General features: G+C 21.9%; 2 protein-coding genes across 2 annotated transcripts; both read left to right on the top strand.

Moving 5' to 3' along the window:
• The first annotated feature begins 1,783 nt into the window (after nt 1–1,783).
• On the top strand, nt 1,784–5,535 carry LOC122714446 (ribosome biogenesis protein NOP53). The gene is made up of 3 exons (XM_043935771.1): nt 1,784–2,649; nt 2,720–3,225; nt 3,422–5,535. Exons 1-3 carry the CDS (start codon nt 1,909–1,911, stop codon nt 3,492–3,494), a joined length of 1,320 nt encoding a protein of 439 aa, XP_043791706.1. The 5' UTR covers nt 1,784–1,908; the 3' UTR covers nt 3,495–5,535.
• A 3,408-nt stretch (nt 5,536–8,943) lies between these two features.
• On the top strand, nt 8,944–12,485 carry LOC122714504 (glycerate kinase-like). The gene is made up of 4 exons (XM_043935875.1): nt 8,944–9,201; nt 9,655–10,216; nt 10,568–11,439; nt 12,141–12,485. The coding sequence occupies exons 1-4, from the start codon at nt 8,944–8,946 to the stop codon at nt 12,483–12,485; spliced, it is 2,037 nt and encodes a 678-aa protein (XP_043791810.1).
• Nucleotides 12,486–20,431: the final 7,946 nt, after the last annotated feature.

Raw genomic sequence — 20,431 nt, 5'->3', positions numbered from 1 at the left:
TAGATCTATCTATTTGCAATATAATACTTTATATTGCAAAAAAATATAGAATTCTATATTTTTGTAAGTAATATATTTATTTATTTATTATTATGTATATTAATGAATATGTATGAATGTGTTTCATATATGCATATATGAAAATTAATATTGAAAGTTATTTGATGATTATTTAATATCGAAAGTTAAATACTAAATCTTTTTCACATTAATATATATTTCAAAAAACAGCATTTACATTTTATGAATGATGGAATTGATCCATCATATCGCCGTAATTATTTCAATTTATATATATATATATATATATATATATAATTATATATTAAAAAATAATATATAATAAATAATATAATAATATATAATAAATATATAATAATAAAATTATATATTAAAAAAAAATTTATATATTAAATTTATGTATATAAAAAAAAAATTAAAAAATAAATCGTGATATTTTTTCGAGTGTGTAATTGTTTTATTAAAAAAAAATATAAAACAAAATTTTGTTGAAAATTTTTTTTATTTAATAAAAAATTTAATTTAATAAAGAATTTTTTTAATATAGAGATTTCGATGTATATATGTATAATAATATGTATATATTATTGTATGTATATAATATACATACAATATATAATATACATGTATATAATGTAATATTTAATGAAGCAATATTTAATCAATATTTAATAAAGCAAATAACTTTCATTAAGAATTTCAAAAACAAGTTTACATTTCATTTTATTAAATGAATTTGAATTCATTTAAATGAATGAAATGAATATGCATATTAGACAATTGAATTGTTCAAGAGCTTTTATTTTTTTTTAAGTTTTGTAATATCGAACTAAGATATAATCCATTAATTAAAAAAATATTTTAATACATTTTTTCTAGTATTCTTAAAAAGATTGAAATAACAAAAATTGAAATAAAATAAATTTTTAAATTACTATTTATAAAATATGATTTTTCAATTATTATTTAATAATTGAAAATTATTATTCTGTTGTTTAAACTAATTTCATGTACAATGTTTTAAAAATATAAGATTATTCATTAATTGGAGATTTCTGAATGGTTTTATTAACAAGTTATTAACAAAAAAAATACTAGCTAATCACAGAACGCATAGTATAGTTGAATATTATATATTATATATTATATTGAATATTATAATTTATTTATTGTTCATAATATAATTTGATATAATTTTGTATCGAAAAAAAATATTTGTTATATTCAAACACTTCATTATATATTGCTAGAATTTATTTATGGTCGATCGGCGGTATAAACAATGCTATGCCGTTTGATTAGGTTAGTGTTTTTTGTTAACTCGTTAACAAAATCGAAAATATATTTTTCCAAAGGAAAATATTACTTAAAATTACATCAGGAATCTTTAGTTAATGAATGTTTCTATGTTTTGGGAACTCTATATATAATTTATAAATTAAACTTTCGAAAAAAAAAATCTTCAAAGTTCTAATCCCTAGAAATAAAGTTTTAAATCCAATAAAGTCTAAAAAAAAGATATATGTTTTATTTTTAACAAGAGGTAGTCAGAATTATCAAAAATAAAGAAATTTGAAATATGATATTGTCAAGATATTTTCTTTAATAAATATAAATATATACAATGATGTAATGTATAATATATATATATTATAATATATAATATATATATATATATATATATATATATAAATGTATAAAAATCTAGTATTATTAATTCTCATATAATATGTTTAAAAATAAAAAATAAAATATAGTTTTATATGATATTATTTTTTTCTGCAATAGGGAATTTTTCTTGCAACTCTAATTTCAAGCTCGAATTGAAAATCGCATTATAAAGCTAAATACTGTGGTGAATGGTATAGATTTATTGATCACGACAAAATGGCTGCAATTAAAACGAAGAAGCGTAAAGTTTCTAAAAAAACAAAAAAAGCATGGCGTAAATATACAGATACAAAAGATGTTGAAAAATTTTTGGAAAATTCACAATTAGAAGAAAGATTAGGTTCTTTCGCGATTCACAAGGATTCAGAATTGTTTAGTATTTCTACAGCACCTGAAATACTTTCAAAGCAAAAACGTCGAGAAATATTAAAATTGAAAGAACCACGATGTTTTAATATTTTAAAACCTCATACAGCTGTTCCAGATCCAATAACAAAAAGAAACCGTGTAAGAACTAAAGATGAAAGAAAAAATGCATTAGTTTTAAAAAAAGAAGCTATCAGAAAATCTCAAAATATTTTGACATTAAAAGAAAAGTTAAGATTAAAAAACAAAATGATTGCAGCAAAAAAAAAATTAAATAAATCAAAAAGAGATGAATTTAATACAAATATATGGAAAGAAAAAATTATGAAAGACATTAATACAGATTGGATGTCTTCAGACACAATTAGACATACATTAACATATTTTGGAATAAAAAAAAAGAGAATACCTTCTTCTTTACACAAAAAACCTTCTAATATTCCAGCAGTTGAAGCTCCTCATCCAGGTATATCTTATAATCCTTCGTTTGAAGATCATCAAAAGTTATTACATGAAGTGGCTCAAAAAGAAATGGAACTTATAAAAGAAGAAGAACATCTGAACAGAGTTACCACAAAAATGTTCAAAAAGGTATTATTTTATTAATTAAATTTATAAAATTAAAAATAAATAGTTATTATATATTAAAATTATATTCTAGGTTTCACCTAAAGAAAAAGAAAGTAACTTGATAAAAGAAATGTCAGAAGGTCTCAAATTAGAAGATAATCAAGATTTTAATGAAGATGAAAATAATGATCCAATAGTAAAATCTATAAATCCACCTGTTAAAAATCAAAAAAAAACTCGTGTGCAAAGACGTAAACAAAAAGAACAGAAAAATTTGGTACATAAAAAGCAACAAGAAAAAGTAGAGAAAAAAAAGATTTCAGATATATATAAATTAAGATTATTAGATAGACAGTTAGCTGCTAAAGAAAAGAAAGAAAAAGTATTACAAGAAAAGAGATTAAAAAAGAAAATACTTAAAACAATGGGTACTAAAACTCTCAGTAAAGTTAAATTTGAACCTTTAGAACTTGATTTTAAATTAGGTTCAGAATTAACTGGAAATTTGCGGAATTCTGAACCAACTGGTAATTTATTGAAAGATAGATTCAAATCTCTTCAACAGAGAAATATCATTGCTCCTACTAATATCAGATTGTAAGTATAAGATATTTTATAATTAATTTATAAAATCATAGAAAATCATATAAAATTATATATTTTTCAATTATACATATATTTATTTTAATCACATTAATTTTATATTTTTTTAAATTTCATATTAATTATATATTTTTTTATAATTTCTTTTTATTAAATATTTAAATTATAATGATATATTCTTTTGTTACAGAAAACGAGACAAAGCTAAAGTAAAACGTTTTATAAAATCAGACCATAAAATTGATGTAACAAAAGTAAAATAATTTATAATATATATTTTTAATAAATAGGTTAAATAAAAAAAATAATAAACTTATTTAATTAAATATCAGATTTATCTCTTGAGACCATAAATTTTGTAATTTAAGTATAGACAAAATGAGCAAATAGATGGAAAAACACAGATATAAGTCAAAAATTGAATAATCAGCAAAATGTCTCGAATGAATTTATTAAGTGTTTTGGATTATTTTAAATCTATGAACGAATATATATAGTATATAATATATAGTATAGAATACAAATATATAATAATACTTACTTTAGCGTTCACAATTAGAATCAAAAATAGAATCGAAAATAAAATTCTTATTCGATTAAATGATTTCTACGAAATTCAATTGAATGAAAGAAAAGAATAAAATATGAGATATTAATGTGAAGTATTAATAGTCGACACATGCAAAATGGTCGAGTTTCATTTTTCAGCGTTAATAGTTTATAAATGAGCAAAAAAATATATATATATATAAGTGAGATATCATATATTCAACAAAATACATAAATTCAAGCATTAAATGTTTAATTTGATAACGTCAAAAACAATTATAAAGTTTTTAAAAATTAATAAGTATAGCGATGAATATTTAAATACTTAATATTTAAGTAGGCAAAAAGCTAGATACAAAAATAGGCATCATTATAATATTAAATAATATTGCTTATATTAGAAAATAAAATATATTAAAATATAATTATAAATATAAATATAAAATCTATAATGTAATATATTAGAGTGTTCCATAAGTTTCTTTCGCACCACGCTAAGAATGACTTTGAGTGGCTATATTTATGTAAACATGCAGGTTTATTTATTTGCCGTCTATAGTATCTTTTTTAGTCGTCTCAAAGCTTTTTTAAAGTATATTTCGTTGGTGATATAGTCTCTTTTAAAACTTTTTTCTATATTGTTCAATATAAATAGTCAAAGGAAGCATTTGTGCTATGTTATGCTTCATTGCTTTAAAAAAGATAATAGTGCAAATGATACTGCAGACAAGATTTGTACCGTTTATGAGAGTAGTGCTATGATTATTACGACCGTCCGCAATTGGTTTAAGAGATTTAGAGTTGACAATTTTGATTTGAAAAATGGAGACCGCAGCAACAACGGATACGGATTATCAAGGCTTATCAAGGCCATGCTTGCTGAAAATCCGCAATATAGTATATAAGATATAATGAATGTCACTAACATTCTCAGAACAATGGTACATAATCACCTAATCAAGATAGGATATATCATGTGAAGTTTGAATTCCACAGCTCTTGATGGAGAAAAACCGTGTCTCTACGTGTGGTTTATTTCTCCAGCGACATGAAAGAGATACTTTCTTAAAGAGGCTTGTCATTGCAGACGAGATTTGGATTTTATATCAAAATGTGCATTGAAAACGCATTTTGTCCTTAGGATAATAGACCTTCAATTGTCATAAAGTCTGGACTTCACCCGAAGAAAGTTTTTTTATCCATTAAATCAATCTTTGGTGGGATTGGAAATGTGTATTCTACTATGAACTCCTTTCGCAAGGTGAAACCATCAATTCTGCCAAATACTGTAATGAGCTTGATAAATTAAAAGCCATAGCAGAAAATTGAAAGTTATAATAGAAAAATGGCCAAAATTATCGTTTTTCATCAACAATAATGCAAAACGGCATGTTGCATTGACTGTAAGACAAAAGCTGTTACAGTTTGATTGAGACGTTCTACCGTATCTTCCGTATTTCTCAGATCTTGCTCCATCCGATTATTACTTGTTCCTGTCATTAAAAAATTCTCCATGATAAGTTTCAATTTGTAAGTGAAATAAAAATACATTTCGCTGAATATTTTGCAAGCAAGCCCCAAAAATTTTGGAAAGAGGCAATAAAGGCTTCCTGAGAGGTGGAAGAAGATGATAGAGGAGAACGGTTCATATATAATGCAATAAATCAATCTTAAACAATAAATATTGTATATTCATTTCGTATCAAAAAAATAAAGAAATTTATGGGACACCCAATATAATTGATGTATAATGAATCAAAAATATATTATATTATTTATATAATATAATTAATAATTATTATATAATTAAATAATTAATATATTAATATTAAATTGGAATGGAAATGATTAAATTCATGATTATAAAACTTTATGAATAGTTTTCAAAATAGATTATATTGGAATGATATTAATACAGTCAATGTATATACAAAGTTTATCAGTTTAGTATATAAATAATTTAATTAAAAAATCAAAAGTAGAGTTATTGTAAAATATAATATCGATAGGATAATATTAAAGTAAAAATTGATAGATAGAGATATTGTTTGTAGAAATTAATAATCAGTTTTAGTTTTTTTAAGTATGATTTAATGAATAGGCAGTTGATTCATTGAAAGTAAATTGATGGCGCAATAAATTCTATAATCAGTATACATATATTAGAGAATTCTCATAATGACTTAAATGTTTCTCAAAATTATAATGACATCTCTATCATTTCAATCCTAAAAAATAATAATGATAATGAATATGCTCGAAGCGTACTATAATGTTACAATTGCAATAAGGTTTATCATGAGATTAACATTTGTAAGAAAAATTGAATGAAATAATAAGGGATTGAAAATTCAACTTTGTGTTCCAAAATTCTTTTGTGACTGTTTTTTCAAATTGTTCGCGTTCGCACGGAAAATGAAACATGTTATATGTTCATCCATAATGAATTGAGATTTTCGGAAGCTCTATTCTTTGAAAAGCATCTTATCTATATTCCAACTATAAACAATTTACAACCAAATACTTTATGAGAGAGGATTATAGAATGGAAATCATTACTACGAGTTTAGAAATAAAGAAAATTTTATGATTTCTCTAATTTAAATAACTAAATATTATGTTCGAATATCATTAAAGATTTGAGGAAAAATGAATTTCCATTTAATTGGTATCAAATATCAAATATTATTTGTACATAAGACGAAAGCAAACTTATAATTACTTTTGATTGAAATTGGATTAAATCTCTGGATAAATCGCAGAGATCAAATGTTGTTAAGATGAAAATTGAATAACAATTATGGAGATAATGGAGATATAATTCTTAACAAAATAATTCTTAATAAGAGTAATAGAAATTCAGTTTTTATTATTTTATTATTTTTATTATTATTATTATTTATATAAAGAATGGATGAATCGAAGAGTAAATTTAATCTGTTGAAGAAGATTTCTTTTTAAATTTTGATAACAATTCGTGCTGATTTTTAAGGAATTTTTTAATAATTTTAGTGATATCATATTATCGATTTTATTTTTTTTATTGTAATCTTTTTTCAAAATTAAATCTTCAATCACTATTGTTGGATTATGATATTCAAAAGCTGATAAACTGATTCTTGGGAATGTAATTTAGTGTAATTTAAAATAGCGCTCAATTTTTTTTTGAAGTTATGTGATTTTTAGAATAACGCATTTTTTCTATTTATTATATATTTTTATGTTTAGATTTGAAGTCATTTATTTTTCTTGATCATCAATCTCTATCTTTGAATGAATCTTCGTGATCCAGAGATCTAAGGATAATGTTAAGATAAAATCAATAGATCGAGATAAAGTTATTTAACTAAAGGTAGTTGCAAACAGCTTGGAATTAGAAGATTTACATTTAAGATAAATTAAACAAGGAACGTAAGAAATTTACGATGGAATTAAATGTTCATGCTAAAGAATAATTTAAAAGAAAATTTCATATATATATTTATTGATTGGAACAAATCGATATTGATGTGCACTCTATGATGGTCACAACTTTCATGTTTCAAATTCTGTAAATTCAATTCTGTGACTATAAATAGGATAAAAAATAACTTTCTCGAATATTAATGACATTTCTTTAATGACTAAATAAGATAGAGTAAGAATTGAGGATCAATGCTATCTCTTATTTGGAATAAACGAAAGATATTTAAGATATCTTTAGTATTCAAGAGATATGATCACTGGTAATCAATTTTTATCCTATCTCTATCCTACGATTTGTTTTTCTTGATTATACACTTGTCGCGCATAGACGAGGAATATAATTGAATACATCATTCATTCAAAATTATAATATATATTGACTTTTTAATATAAAAGATATAGATATTTTTGATTTTAAATTTTATATGCGTCTTTTTCGATAATTCTGATATCCTTCTCTTTATTTTCTCTTTATTTTTTGCTCATAAATTGCTATAATCAATATTTTTAATTTGTATTATTTGTTGATTTTATCATTAAAAAAATATTTTAAAGTATATAGTTAATCATAAAATATATGATTAAATTTAATCAAATTTGAAAATAATTAAATTCTCGTATGCAAGATAGTGTATGTTTTTAATTGAATTTATTTATATATATATATAATTTTCGAATAACTTAACAAAGAAGAGAAATAAATATGAAGAAGTAAAATAAACGCAGCATGTAAATCAACGATGGTCGAGATCTGGCAAAGAAATGCCGAATTTTGATTTAAAATGAAAAAAATGAATATATAATTTTAACGATAAATACTAAATTATTATTATTGTTATCATTAAGTAATTTCAATCATCCAAAGATTATTTTATTTATTATTCTCCGATTTAAAGAATTACTTAAACTGCAAATAGTTATTATAATCCATTGATATTAATCCACCCATTATATATTTTCGCTACTCAAAGTTCTACAAAATATTGATTTCTACAAGATATTAAAAAAACATCAAAACATAAAATGATCATTTTTTAAATAATTACCAAAATTTTATTATTAATTATTATTTTTTATATAATTATATTTTTTATATAATTATTTTATAAATATTATATATTATATAAATTTTATTATTAATTATTATTTTTTATATTTTTTTTATATTTATTAATTATAAAATTTTTAATTTATTTATTATTATTCTAGAAATATGTAATATAAAATTATACATTTCTACTTACATATTTTTATCTTGTCCAATTAATTACATAACAATAAATAATATATTTTTATTTATTTTCTAAAAGATTTGAATACAATCATGATTATGCATTATAGTTATAAATAAACACACTTACTAAAATAATAAAGAAGTTGATAGGAACAAAAAATATTGAATGATAGATCTATTATTCATCTATGCTATCATAAACAAGATTAAATTTATTGATTATATTAAAAAATAGCTAAATTCATTAAGTAATAATATATATTTCAATAGTCATAACCTAATCACACTCTTAATATTCATATTTTTAAAATTTTTACATCATTTATACATCAATTATACACACAAATATTTCATATATATATTTAAAATTTAACTTTTCACATTCTTAAAATGTAAATATATCTTTTAAATGTTGGCAAGATAAAATTAAGTTGTAATATGTGTAATAACATTGCTCAATAAATATGACCAAACCAAAAAAAAAACCGAGGAAGCGAAAGCCAAAAATAGATGATCCTTATGCAGAAGAACAAAGAGAAATTAGAATTAAAGCGTTAAAAGAAAAAAGACAAAAAATAATAGATGAAGTTAAACTTTCATTAGAATCAAGAAGAAGAGATAAACTGATTCTTCAAAATGCATTTTTTGATAAAGAAAGTAAACTTCGAAAGAAAGCACTTAGGGATTCTCAAAAAGAAGGAAGTGAAAAGATTATGTTAGAGGTGCTAAACACATATATATATATATATGCAATTCTTTATTCTAAAAAATATATTCTATAAATATATTTCTTTCAAAGAATATTTATTTTCCACTTTAATATTCTAACTAATTATATATATAATTATTCTAATTAAAAATATTTATACAGTTCTTTATACAATTATATTAATATATAATATAATAATTAATAAATTGAATTACTTTTTTTTATATTAAAAAATAATTGGTTCAGTAATCCTGAAATAGAAAAGAATATGTATATGCACGTATGTGAAATATACAAGATTATTAATTTTTATATGTAAAATTAAATTTAATATTATTATTAATAATATAAGATATTTATTATTGTATAGATAATTTTACAACAAACATATCATTATATAATGTTTTTCTTTAGATTTTCAATCACGTAAAATTTTTTAATTAAATTTGCAATATTTACATTGCAGATTCGCGAAGATTTGAGTAAAATTATCGAAACTGGTATAAAATGTGTATACACATCTGTCATTATACCAGAAAAGATTAAGTACGATGGCCGATCAATTCTATCAATTAAAGGTGTTAAATATAGATTGAAAAATAATTTGCATATTGTGGGTTGGGGAAAAGAAGCAGTTACAATGAGCTCAGCATTCGAACGAATTGTCGGTAAACAATTAAGGAAAGGTTGGTTGGTGGTGCCAAGAAAATCCATTTTCATGATGTGGAGTTTCCCAGAAGCGTTTCCTCCTTTGAATAGTCGTATTACTTACATTGAAGCTGGAACTGATGGAAATCCTGATGAAAAATCAGTGAGAGCTACGAGACAAATTATAAATTACGTTAAAAAATTGAAGAAGAGAGATTTATTGATAGTTATGCTCTCACAAGGAATTGACGATCTTCTTTGTTGTCCCCGAGATAGTATTACATTAAGAGATAAGCTTAGAGTGTTAACTAGATTAAACAAAGCAGAAGCAACTCCTGACGAAATAAATATTGTAAGAAATAAGCTTTCTGCAATTAGAGGTAAGAAGATAATATTTTTAACGATAAATTTTTTAAATAATTTAAATTCCACTTAGAATTATTAAATCAGTTGAATTAAATTGTAAATTCTTAATTATTAAATACGCGGATATGACAGAATTGAAATTGATTTTTATCCAAATAGAAATAATATATTTAATATATAAAATAATTATGTATCTGTAATATAAATTCTAAGCATTAATTGATTAGATATTTAATTAATTCAAATAATCGATTAAATTGTTTATATAAATAGTTAGTTTTTGATTATTTTTATGATTAAAAAAAAAATAAAAATATTTTGAGAAATTATAAAATAATTAAAAAATAAAAATAATTTTTATATAGGAGGTGATTTAGCACGGTTTGCTTATCCAGCAAGAATCGTGATATTAATCACATCAAACGTTTCTGACAAACCTATGGCTCATTTATCAGGTGGACCATGTGTATACGATCCAAAATCTGAAAAAGCTTTAGAAATATTAACGAAGTACAAATTGATCGACAGAGTACCGTTAAGTATAAAAGAGTTGGTAGAAGAAACAGTTCCGTGGATTATGGCAGCTGATAAGCAATTGGACGCGGATAAAAATTATAAATTTGTTCGTGAATTTGTGATAGCTTGTAACGCAGACGCTATGGAATGTATGGCCATGGAAAGTTATAAATTAGGCCTGTTTCCTATAAAACTTAATTCAACTTGTTTCGGAGACATCCAAGAATTTGCTCGAGAATATGTTAAAATGACGTCGTTGATGATATTAGCGGTCGAAGGAAAAATCAATAAATTGGAGATGTGGCAGGAAATGAGAGATAGCCCAATTTGTCCTTTGACCGATGAAAAGGTGAATGAAATATTTCCCGCCAAAGATAAATGGGGTTTGGGATTGTGTCTTTTATTGGGTGGTCGACCTACTGTTAATCTTTGCCCTACACCTGGACGAGGTGGACCTAATCAAGAATTAGCCCTATACTTTTCGTTATATTGGTATTTGCGTACACAACAGTATCCAATTTTGAGAGGATATACTGTTTGGTTTTTGGGTGGTAGCTCGTATGGAAAAGATGGCAATTCTGACGCGGTTGGTGCGTTCGGTTATCAGAGTCTAAGCACCGATATTTATCCAGAATATGACAAAGCACTTAGATCATTTCAGAATGCTTATGCGACATGGTGGAAACTGAATGAGGAGAGACGCGTTAATTCTAAGATGATGGTAAATATTAGAATGTCAAAAATTTTATTTTTTAATTCTAGAAATATGATAGATATGGTTGATTATACATTAAACAATATCTGATTATAATTGGATTCATATAATAATAATATATATATAATAATAATAATTTATAATATAATAATAATTTTATAATATAATGTCTCAGATAATGTTTTATTTTAATTATATTCGATTTTCATTTTTATATATAAAAAAATGTCATCTTCTGATCTTTTGATGATTGTTTAATATGTTGTTAAAATAGCCAAAAGAATTAAGAAAACTAGTTCAAAACCAGGCAAACCAGGAAAACCAATGCAAACTATTAACGGTTATATGAATTTTTACTTAATTTTGAAATTAATATAAATTGATGTTAAAAAAAGATTTATTTAATTTCATGATTTATATTGAGTTTAGGTTAAGTTTTGGATAGAAGTTGGATAGAAGTTAATTTAATAATTTTTAAATAAACAAAGACTTAAATAAAATATTTCATAACATTATTTAATGTGATAATCTTGACAACATATTAAAAAATTATCGAGATTGGAGAAAGATATTTTTTTATAAATATTTATTTTTAATTATTCTATAATTGGATTCAAAAGTATTTAAATATTATTCGAAAAAATTTACAGATTATTGGTTAATGTTTGATTATAAACGTTGAATAATTGAATAATATTTATTCACAGGAAGCACAAATAAAAATGAAAGAACTTGAAATTACAAAAAATAGATATGCCGATATTCTACCTGGTCGCGCTTTAGCTAACAATAATACTAATTTATTATTCCTGAGCATTAATGATGAAGATGAATTATTTGAATTGAAAACAGGAAACTATTATACATTTACAAACGTTGGAGATCTCCACATCATACGAATTGTTCGTTTCCAATGTAATTGTGATAATATTTGCCACGGACATGAAGAAAAAGTATGCACTGATTCGGAATGTTTAGTTTTTCAAACATTATCAGCAGAGACGCGTGCAAAATTTCAATATTGTTGTCGTCTTGGTTCACGAAAAGATTAATGATATACTTACTGATTTTTGTAAAGAACGTTTTGACTTATTATCAGTAATAACTCGAATATCATTTCCCAATTTTTCATTATGTTAAATACAATATTCTTCTTTTGTACAAAATTATCTTTGCAATTTTTATAAAATTGATTTATAAAATACAATAAAAATAGTAAATTTTTGATAAACTCTTTAGAATTTTATTATTTTTACAATTCTTACAATTTTAAAAATTTTAAATTACATTAAAAAATATCTTATAAATATTAATATATTAATAATATATTTATATTTATAATATATTTAAAGATAATTATAATGAGCAATATTCAATATTCTTATTGTTATATATATATATATATATATATATATATAATATATTATATTACTTTCACATATGCATATAAATATATGCATAGAATCATTCTATTTTTTAAAAATAATTTAAATAAATCTTTTAAAAATATATTCTACATTTTATCAAAAACAGTATTTCAATAGAACAAATAGTTTTGTTATAACGAATTCATAAACATATTCTTTATTTATCATCTTTTTTGATATCTTTTAGTAATCCTTTCAAGTTTGCAAATAAAAATCATTGAAATATATTATTTATATTATTATTCACTATTTTAATGATTTTTTAGTATTTTGAATGATTTCTTAGTATTATCTGAAAAATATTAAAATAAGTTTAATTGCCATTGTATAGATAACATAATGTTTGCTTTTTGAAAAAAGAAAAATCGCTTCTTTAAATGATATTTATTGTGATCCATCTTATTCTTTTGTTTTTAAATTAAGTATGCTTTAATATTATTAATTTCTCCTGTTGAAAGATATAAAAAATTTTAATCAAACATTATAACTACTAAATCTTTCCTCGTAAAATTCAATATATGATATATTTTATATCTTTATAAAACTCAACTGAGTCATTAATAATTTATTACAATATTTTATGTGCCTATAAGCAATTAATTAAAAAAAAACAAAATTAATAAATCTAACTCTATGAAATTTTTATGAGTATTATACTTAAATATTTATTTTTAAAATGGTATCAAGAAAGTTGTTGTAGAAATAATAGAAAATATTATTTTTAATTTCCTCTTTCATAAATTTAATTAAAATTAATATTATTAAATTAGATTAAATTAGTCATATAGAAATTAGATAATTATATAAATAAAATTAAATAAATTTTCGTTATATAAAACTTTAATCGAAGTAACCCATGGAAGAAAAATTTCTTATTCTATCGTGTAAACTTTCACTAAAGACGAAATGATTTCTATTGAGCAATCAGTTTTTTTAACTGAAATGATTTGAGAGAAACTTCCAAGAAGCTCATTTCGTCTTTCTCTCACATAATACAGACCTTATAGGCCAGAATGTCCCATGGGTTCAGTACCAATCCCGTTTAACAAAGCCTCTGGAATGAACTTGGGCTAGCTCAATGACACCTTTATAATATGGTAGTTTTGAACATGTTCTTTTATAGCTTTATCTCTGTTATTTAAAACAACAATGTAATTTCAAGGTATTTGTTTTTAAATATTTCTATCATTATAAACAATTCGTTATTTCTAAAGAAATAAATAAAATCCATTCTGAAATTAAATGTGACAAAAAGCGAATTTTATATAATTTTTTGTACATTGATAATAGTATAAATAAGTTCTTTTTTTTTAAAATATATTAAAAGTCGGTAATACAGATTTAGAAACAAAATATTTATCAAGAACTTTAATAGATTGCGCCAGTTATATAATACCTACTAATGATAATTCGTTATTTTTACAAATTTACAATTATATTAAATATTTTTTTACAAATTTAAAATTAATCTTCATTTGACAGAGTTTATTTCCAGATCTATATGTATAATCAATTTAATAATATATATAATATTATTATATAAATAATAATAGGATCAGATTAACAAAAAAATATTACTTGTATATGTTACAAGTGATAAGAAATCGAATATAATGAAAAAAAAAATAGTAATAATAAGTAAATTATAATATTTTTATTTAAATTTATCCATTATTTAATTAAACTATTTATTTTCTAAGGATTGATAAAAAAATTAGAAAAGAAAAAAATCAATTTCATTATATATTATAAATTTTTATAAAAATTTTGTTATGCTATTATGTTTTATTATAAAGACATTGATTATAATACGAATAATTATTATTTCTTTATTTATCGTTTATGCAATTTTTATTAAATTTTAACAATTCAAAAAAACAAATTAAAATTTAAATTCGTTTACATCAAAAGCAGATATTAAATAGTTATATAATAAGTATATAATAAATAAGTATATATTTATAAGCATATTTATAATAAGTATAGTTTTTAGATTGTGTACGAATCCTATATAATTTGAGAAAGCAATTTATAGAATTTTGCAATATCCACTATATAACGATCATATAGTTTTTTGTTCGGAAACAATTATATTATTCCGTAATTATATTTTCTACATCGAATATATAGTTTTTTTAATATACGGTAGAAAAGCATAAATATTTATTATTCCAAATATCTTCTAATTTTATATAACAAAGTTATATATATTTCAGTAAAAATATTATATTTATGGCTTTTGTTACACACACACACACACACACACACACACAAGTTTGTTACATATATGTATACAAAATGTTGACATATTCATGAAACATTTTTGATTAAAAATATAAAAATATAAAACTCGAAACAAGTATTACCAGTTGATATTTATTTATTTATTAAATTATAAGCAATTTAAATTCACAATAAATAAAACAAAAATAGAGTGAAACGACAGTGTAGTAGAAATTTCTATTTCACTTTCCATCCAATGCAAATTTAAATTGTTTATAATTCAATCGACATTTTTGTATACTAACTTTTGTATTTGTTTTAGCCTAATATTTGTTTTAGAGAAAATCAACTCTATAAACCTATTTTATTTATTATTTATTTACAAGACTAAAATATCCCTTAACTTTTTTTTTTTCTTTTTTTTTTTTTTTACTTGTTTCATTCTCAAAGAAATTATAATCTTTTGTATATCAAGTTTGTTTTCGAAATCATGAAAGAATAAGTGTAAGATAGTGAGAGATCCGGAAATGATCAGGAAGGAAACTTGGTTATATATAAGATAATGGTTACGTTCAAGGTCTTAGGAGGGCGAGATTCTTCAGCGACACCCAAGGGACAAATATATTATTACTAAAGGGTAGGAAATTTAGAAGCCGCATAACCTCGATGAAGTGCAAGAGATCGAAGTGAACAGAAAGATCCTTAAGTGGAATGAACATAGACAACTAGCCCTACGAAATAGAGAGAGAAAGATAATCGAAGGTTCCGCAGAGCTTGGTAGCCACATTTCTCCTTGGAGATTAGACGTTCGCGGTTCGCAGTTAATACCTTCGTTTCGAGGAAATCGATATAAACGTTAAATCAAGATATGAAGTTATGGCACTCTTTTATACATAGGATTGGAGACTTTTACTTTTGTTTTTAATTTTTTGTTTTAATTTTTTAGATATTTACAAGAATGTATACTTCACAACTGACACGTTTAAATATATTTGAGAAAGAAAGTAATTATTAATTTTTTTTATTATTCATAACTTCTAATAGCGAATAAAAACAGTCTCCTATAGTAATAAAATTAATTATTGATGAAATTATTAATAAAATTAAAACTTGATGAACAAATTTTTTGTAATATTGATCATTGATGTTTTTATGAAAACAAGTTGATTTTGAATTCTTCTTTAAAAACTAAAAAATTAAAATATAATATTCAAAAATCGAGATACAAAATTAATGATATTTGAAAAAAAATATGTAATAATCATGAATTATAATCATTTTTTACGATTTACTTTTGTTAAAAATTCTTAAAAATAATGAAACATTAAATTTTGTTATGTGTATAACAATATTTTTAAGCTAAAATCGCATATATTTTTTTCATTAACGAAATGTAAAGTTTTATTATAATGTAAATGACTTAAAACTTTTATATAACACTATATATTGCGTTTCCTCTATGTCTGGTCTGAATCCGGCTTAACAATAGTTTACTTTATTTCCTATTGAACATAAAACAGATTCACACTGTTTTCTTTAGAAATACATTGAAGATACAATGAATAGTATATAATTGTATCTTTTCCAAATATTAAACGGATAATTTGGTTAAATTCATTTACCATTATTATTAATTCTTATTTATTATATTTATTAATTCTAATTTAATCATGATTAAAAGAATAATTATATTTCCAATAATTATCAATCTTATAATTATGTTAAAAGTATCTAAAATTCTTCTTTATCATATCATCAAATATAAATTATGTAATAATCAATAAATATTTTGATTAAAATATATTGATTCAATAATTAATTGTAAAATAATATTTAAATATATATTTTATGGGAATTCAAATAATAATTTGTGTTATTAAAATCAAGAATAATTCTATTTTATAAAATTGAAACATTATATATATATATAGACTATAATGAGCAATAATATTATTTCGAAAAGACAATTTCTAAAATTTCGTATTATTTTCATATCATTTTTTAAATATAACTTTGTAATGGTTTAAGATATAGCAAAATATTAAACTATAAAACTATAAAACTATAAAATATTCAAATTTTAATTATATTATAATTCTATTATAAAAAATATTTCTAATTAAAATTGTATACAAAACATAAAAATTTGAGGGTTGATTTCACGTACTAAATTTTTGATCGAAAAATAAATTGTTTTGTGATTTATATATTCTATTTACAAAAATTTTCATTAAAATCATATTTTTTAAAAACGTAAATTTCTTTATAAAGTAGAATAGTTTTACGATTGACTGTATTATTATCAATAATTTAAAAACAACTTAAGAATGTATTATTTATCGAAATCGAAATATCATCATGATGTGTCATATTTAGGTTAGAAAATTCAAATATTTTGGCGACTAATTTATTCGTAATATATTATATAACAAATTAAAACTCATTACACTGAAAAATAGATAAAAGTTTATATATGTATGTGAGCTAGTATATTTTGCAATTCAGCGTTGTAAAATATTGGAAATATTGATCTCATGGTATGTTGTCTCTCGCTTATTCCCTAGGGTCGCATTTCGAAATGCGTTTCATCAGTTTCGCCATTTTATGATTTACTGCCTTGTTCTTTAAGAAACTACTATTGCAATGGAAGGAAATGTGCGTGTTAATTGATAATTGACAATAGATATTTTTCGCTTTTCTTGAGTTTTTTACAATTATAATATTTTTTAATTTGTAATTGCAGATTTACACGTAAATTGAAAATTATAAAAATTTATGTTACAATTTATGTTATTAAGTAAATGTATAAATTTTAGTTCATTCTTTCGAATGATTACTTGTTGTACAAGATTATTATTAACGTACAAGCTTAAATATTTTTATTATTAATGGATAGAAATTTTTATCCATCAAAATTTTTATTATTATTATAGATAAAATATAGATAAAATAATTTCACAGAATTTTTAAAATGATGATAATTTTAATTTTGATTTTGATTTAATTTTTTTACACTATTCGTTTGAATAAATTTTCAAGATTGCTTTTTATTTTTTTTATATAATACTGTATAATTCTTTTTGTCTATCAATTAACAGATATTGAATATCAATTAAACGGAAAAGAAACACATTGATTTTAAATATGACGACTATTAAATTACAACATATAATAATATTAACTAATATTTCAAATTATAAAAATTTATCGAAAAGATTATCATTAAAAATAATTCAGATACAAAAAAGATAGATAGTGTTTAAACATTTAATCGTATTAATCGTAATATGAATAATTTAGTAATGTGTGTGATAAACCTACAAAGAAAGATAGAAGAATTAGAAATGTTGCTTCAATTTGACGACAATTATTAAAAGCTTGATTAATTAGCCATGCCATGACGACAGACCTTTCGTGATATGACTCAACAATCCACAGCTTGCGAACGAATACCGACATTCATTCACCCTCTCTCATACTATTTTAACAATTCTTCTCAAACGAATAAAAATGAAGATAGAGAATTGAGTTGAATTATAGAAAACTTTGAATGTTCTTGATTGTGGAAATTACGCTTTCGAAAAAAATATTATTAGTAGTAGCTTAGAATTATTAGTAGTATTATTAGTAGTATTATTAGTAGCTTAGAATATTATTTGTAATTTTGCAATGCAAAAGGCATTATTAAAAAAAAAATATGGATAATTATTTACAAGACAATTGAATAAATATCTAATTTAACTACTAACTTCTTTCAATTTCGATATCATTATAATTCTTATTAAAGTCTTATTTTACCACTAAAAGAAGATTTCGATTTTTAATAATTTTATTTGTACTTATATTAATCTAGATTTATATCTTGGGCTGAAACTGTACATTAGAATAATGTTTAATCATTGCAAACATAATATAATCTAACTTACACTGATACATGAAAATATTCGAATACTATTCAGAAAAATTTACCTAATCTAAAAATTTTGATTTTAATTGTTTTAATAATTATAATAAACCGATTTTTTTTAACGAAATAGATTATTTTAAAGAAATAAAATCAATATTTAAATTTTCAAAGATTTTTTCATTTTTTTTAAATATAATTTTAATTTTGCGAGATGAAGTAATTACAAATTTTTTTATGTAAAATTGTTTAACTTTTATGAAATATAAAATATAAATTTATATTTAATACTTATATAATACTATAATATTTTAATACTATAATATTTACAATACTATAATATTTTATACTTATATAATACTATAATAATCTCCTTATGAAAAATTTTCAAGCAAAATCTTATTCAAACAATAAAAAAATATTGAAATTTTGATGAACAAAAAATTGCTCTATTTATATTTCATTATATTTTACAATTTTTATTAATTTTGTATAATTAAAAAGCAAATTCTTTAAAAAAAACCTTAACTTTAAAAAAAAAATCAACAAAATAATAATAAATTAAACTAATACATTTAATACATACATACTAATACATTTTTTTTTATTTGTCTTTTGAAATCATATTAAAAAAATTTTTTTTTTTATAAATAAAATTATGTTACTATTATTATTAAACGAGACAATAATATAACGAAAATAAAATGATTTCTATTTTTGTCTCGTTTCATCTAACGCAAATTTTAATTATTTATAACTTAATAAATAAACATTAATTGACATATTTGTATACCAATTTTTGTATTTGTTTTGAACTCTAGAATCGACTCTTCCTCTCCAAATATATTAACATTCTGTATATAGCTAGCTTAGTCGGTGCCTTATGTAAATGCTGACATAATATACATGTATGTATACATATATGTATAAAGGCATCATGTCCGTAGGGACGAACAAGCAAATTGAGATTCACGCGTCTGCCGACTTCGCGAGTGAATTCAATCGATGTTTCTATTCATTTGAGTTCTCAAACACGTGTGTTTTACAACAGAAAGACGATGAGATAAAGAGCTTCCTTTATATGATTATAAAATTATTACATGACATTACACAACTTACTGCTTTATACTTAGAAAATGATTCAATAAGAATATAATTTTGTTCATTTTTTTTGTTCTACTATAAAAACCATTATAAATCAAAATATAAACTTACTATAAATTAAATTATTTGCCATATATTGAGATGTATTTTTTAGTTCTAACTATATCTCTCGATATATATATAACTCGAATTCAGAGAATCTTTATAATTGAAATTTATATGTGTATTTATATATATATTTTATATATATCGACTTCATAAATTTTTACATATCAATATGATATATTCATATATATATTCATATATATATTCATAATTGTCAAATCAAATTTATATTTAA

The sequence above is a fragment of the Apis laboriosa genome, unplaced genomic scaffold (genome assembly GCF_014066325.1).
Source record: "Apis laboriosa isolate Shangri-la unplaced genomic scaffold, ASM1406632v1 scaffold30_cov140, whole genome shotgun sequence".
NCBI lineage: Eukaryota > Metazoa > Arthropoda > Insecta > Hymenoptera > Apidae > Apis > Apis laboriosa.
Note: the sequence above shows the minus strand (reverse complement) of the source record. Positions and strands in the feature narration are given on the sequence as shown.

Bases quoted from the DNA above. Each gene is read 5' to 3' on its own strand.
- LOC122714446 (XM_043935771.1), top strand. From the start codon at position 1,909: ATGGCTGCAATTAAAACGAAGAAGCGTAAAGTTTCTAAAAAAACAAAA. The intron at 2,650-2,719 runs GTATTATTTTAT...ATTATATTCTAG, and splicing joins CCACAAAAATGTTCAAAAAG to GTTTCACCTAAAGAAAAAGA. The intron at 3,226-3,421 runs GTAAGTATAAGA...CTTTTGTTACAG, and splicing joins GCTCCTACTAATATCAGATT to AAAACGAGACAAAGCTAAAG.
- LOC122714504 (XM_043935875.1), top strand. From the start codon at position 8,944: ATGACCAAACCAAAAAAAAAACCGAGGAAGCGAAAGCCAAAAATAGAT. The intron at 10,217-10,567 runs GTAAGAAGATAA...ATTTTTATATAG, and splicing joins TAAGCTTTCTGCAATTAGAG to GAGGTGATTTAGCACGGTTT. The intron at 11,440-12,140 runs GTAAATATTAGA...ATTTATTCACAG, and splicing joins GCGTTAATTCTAAGATGATG to GAAGCACAAATAAAAATGAA.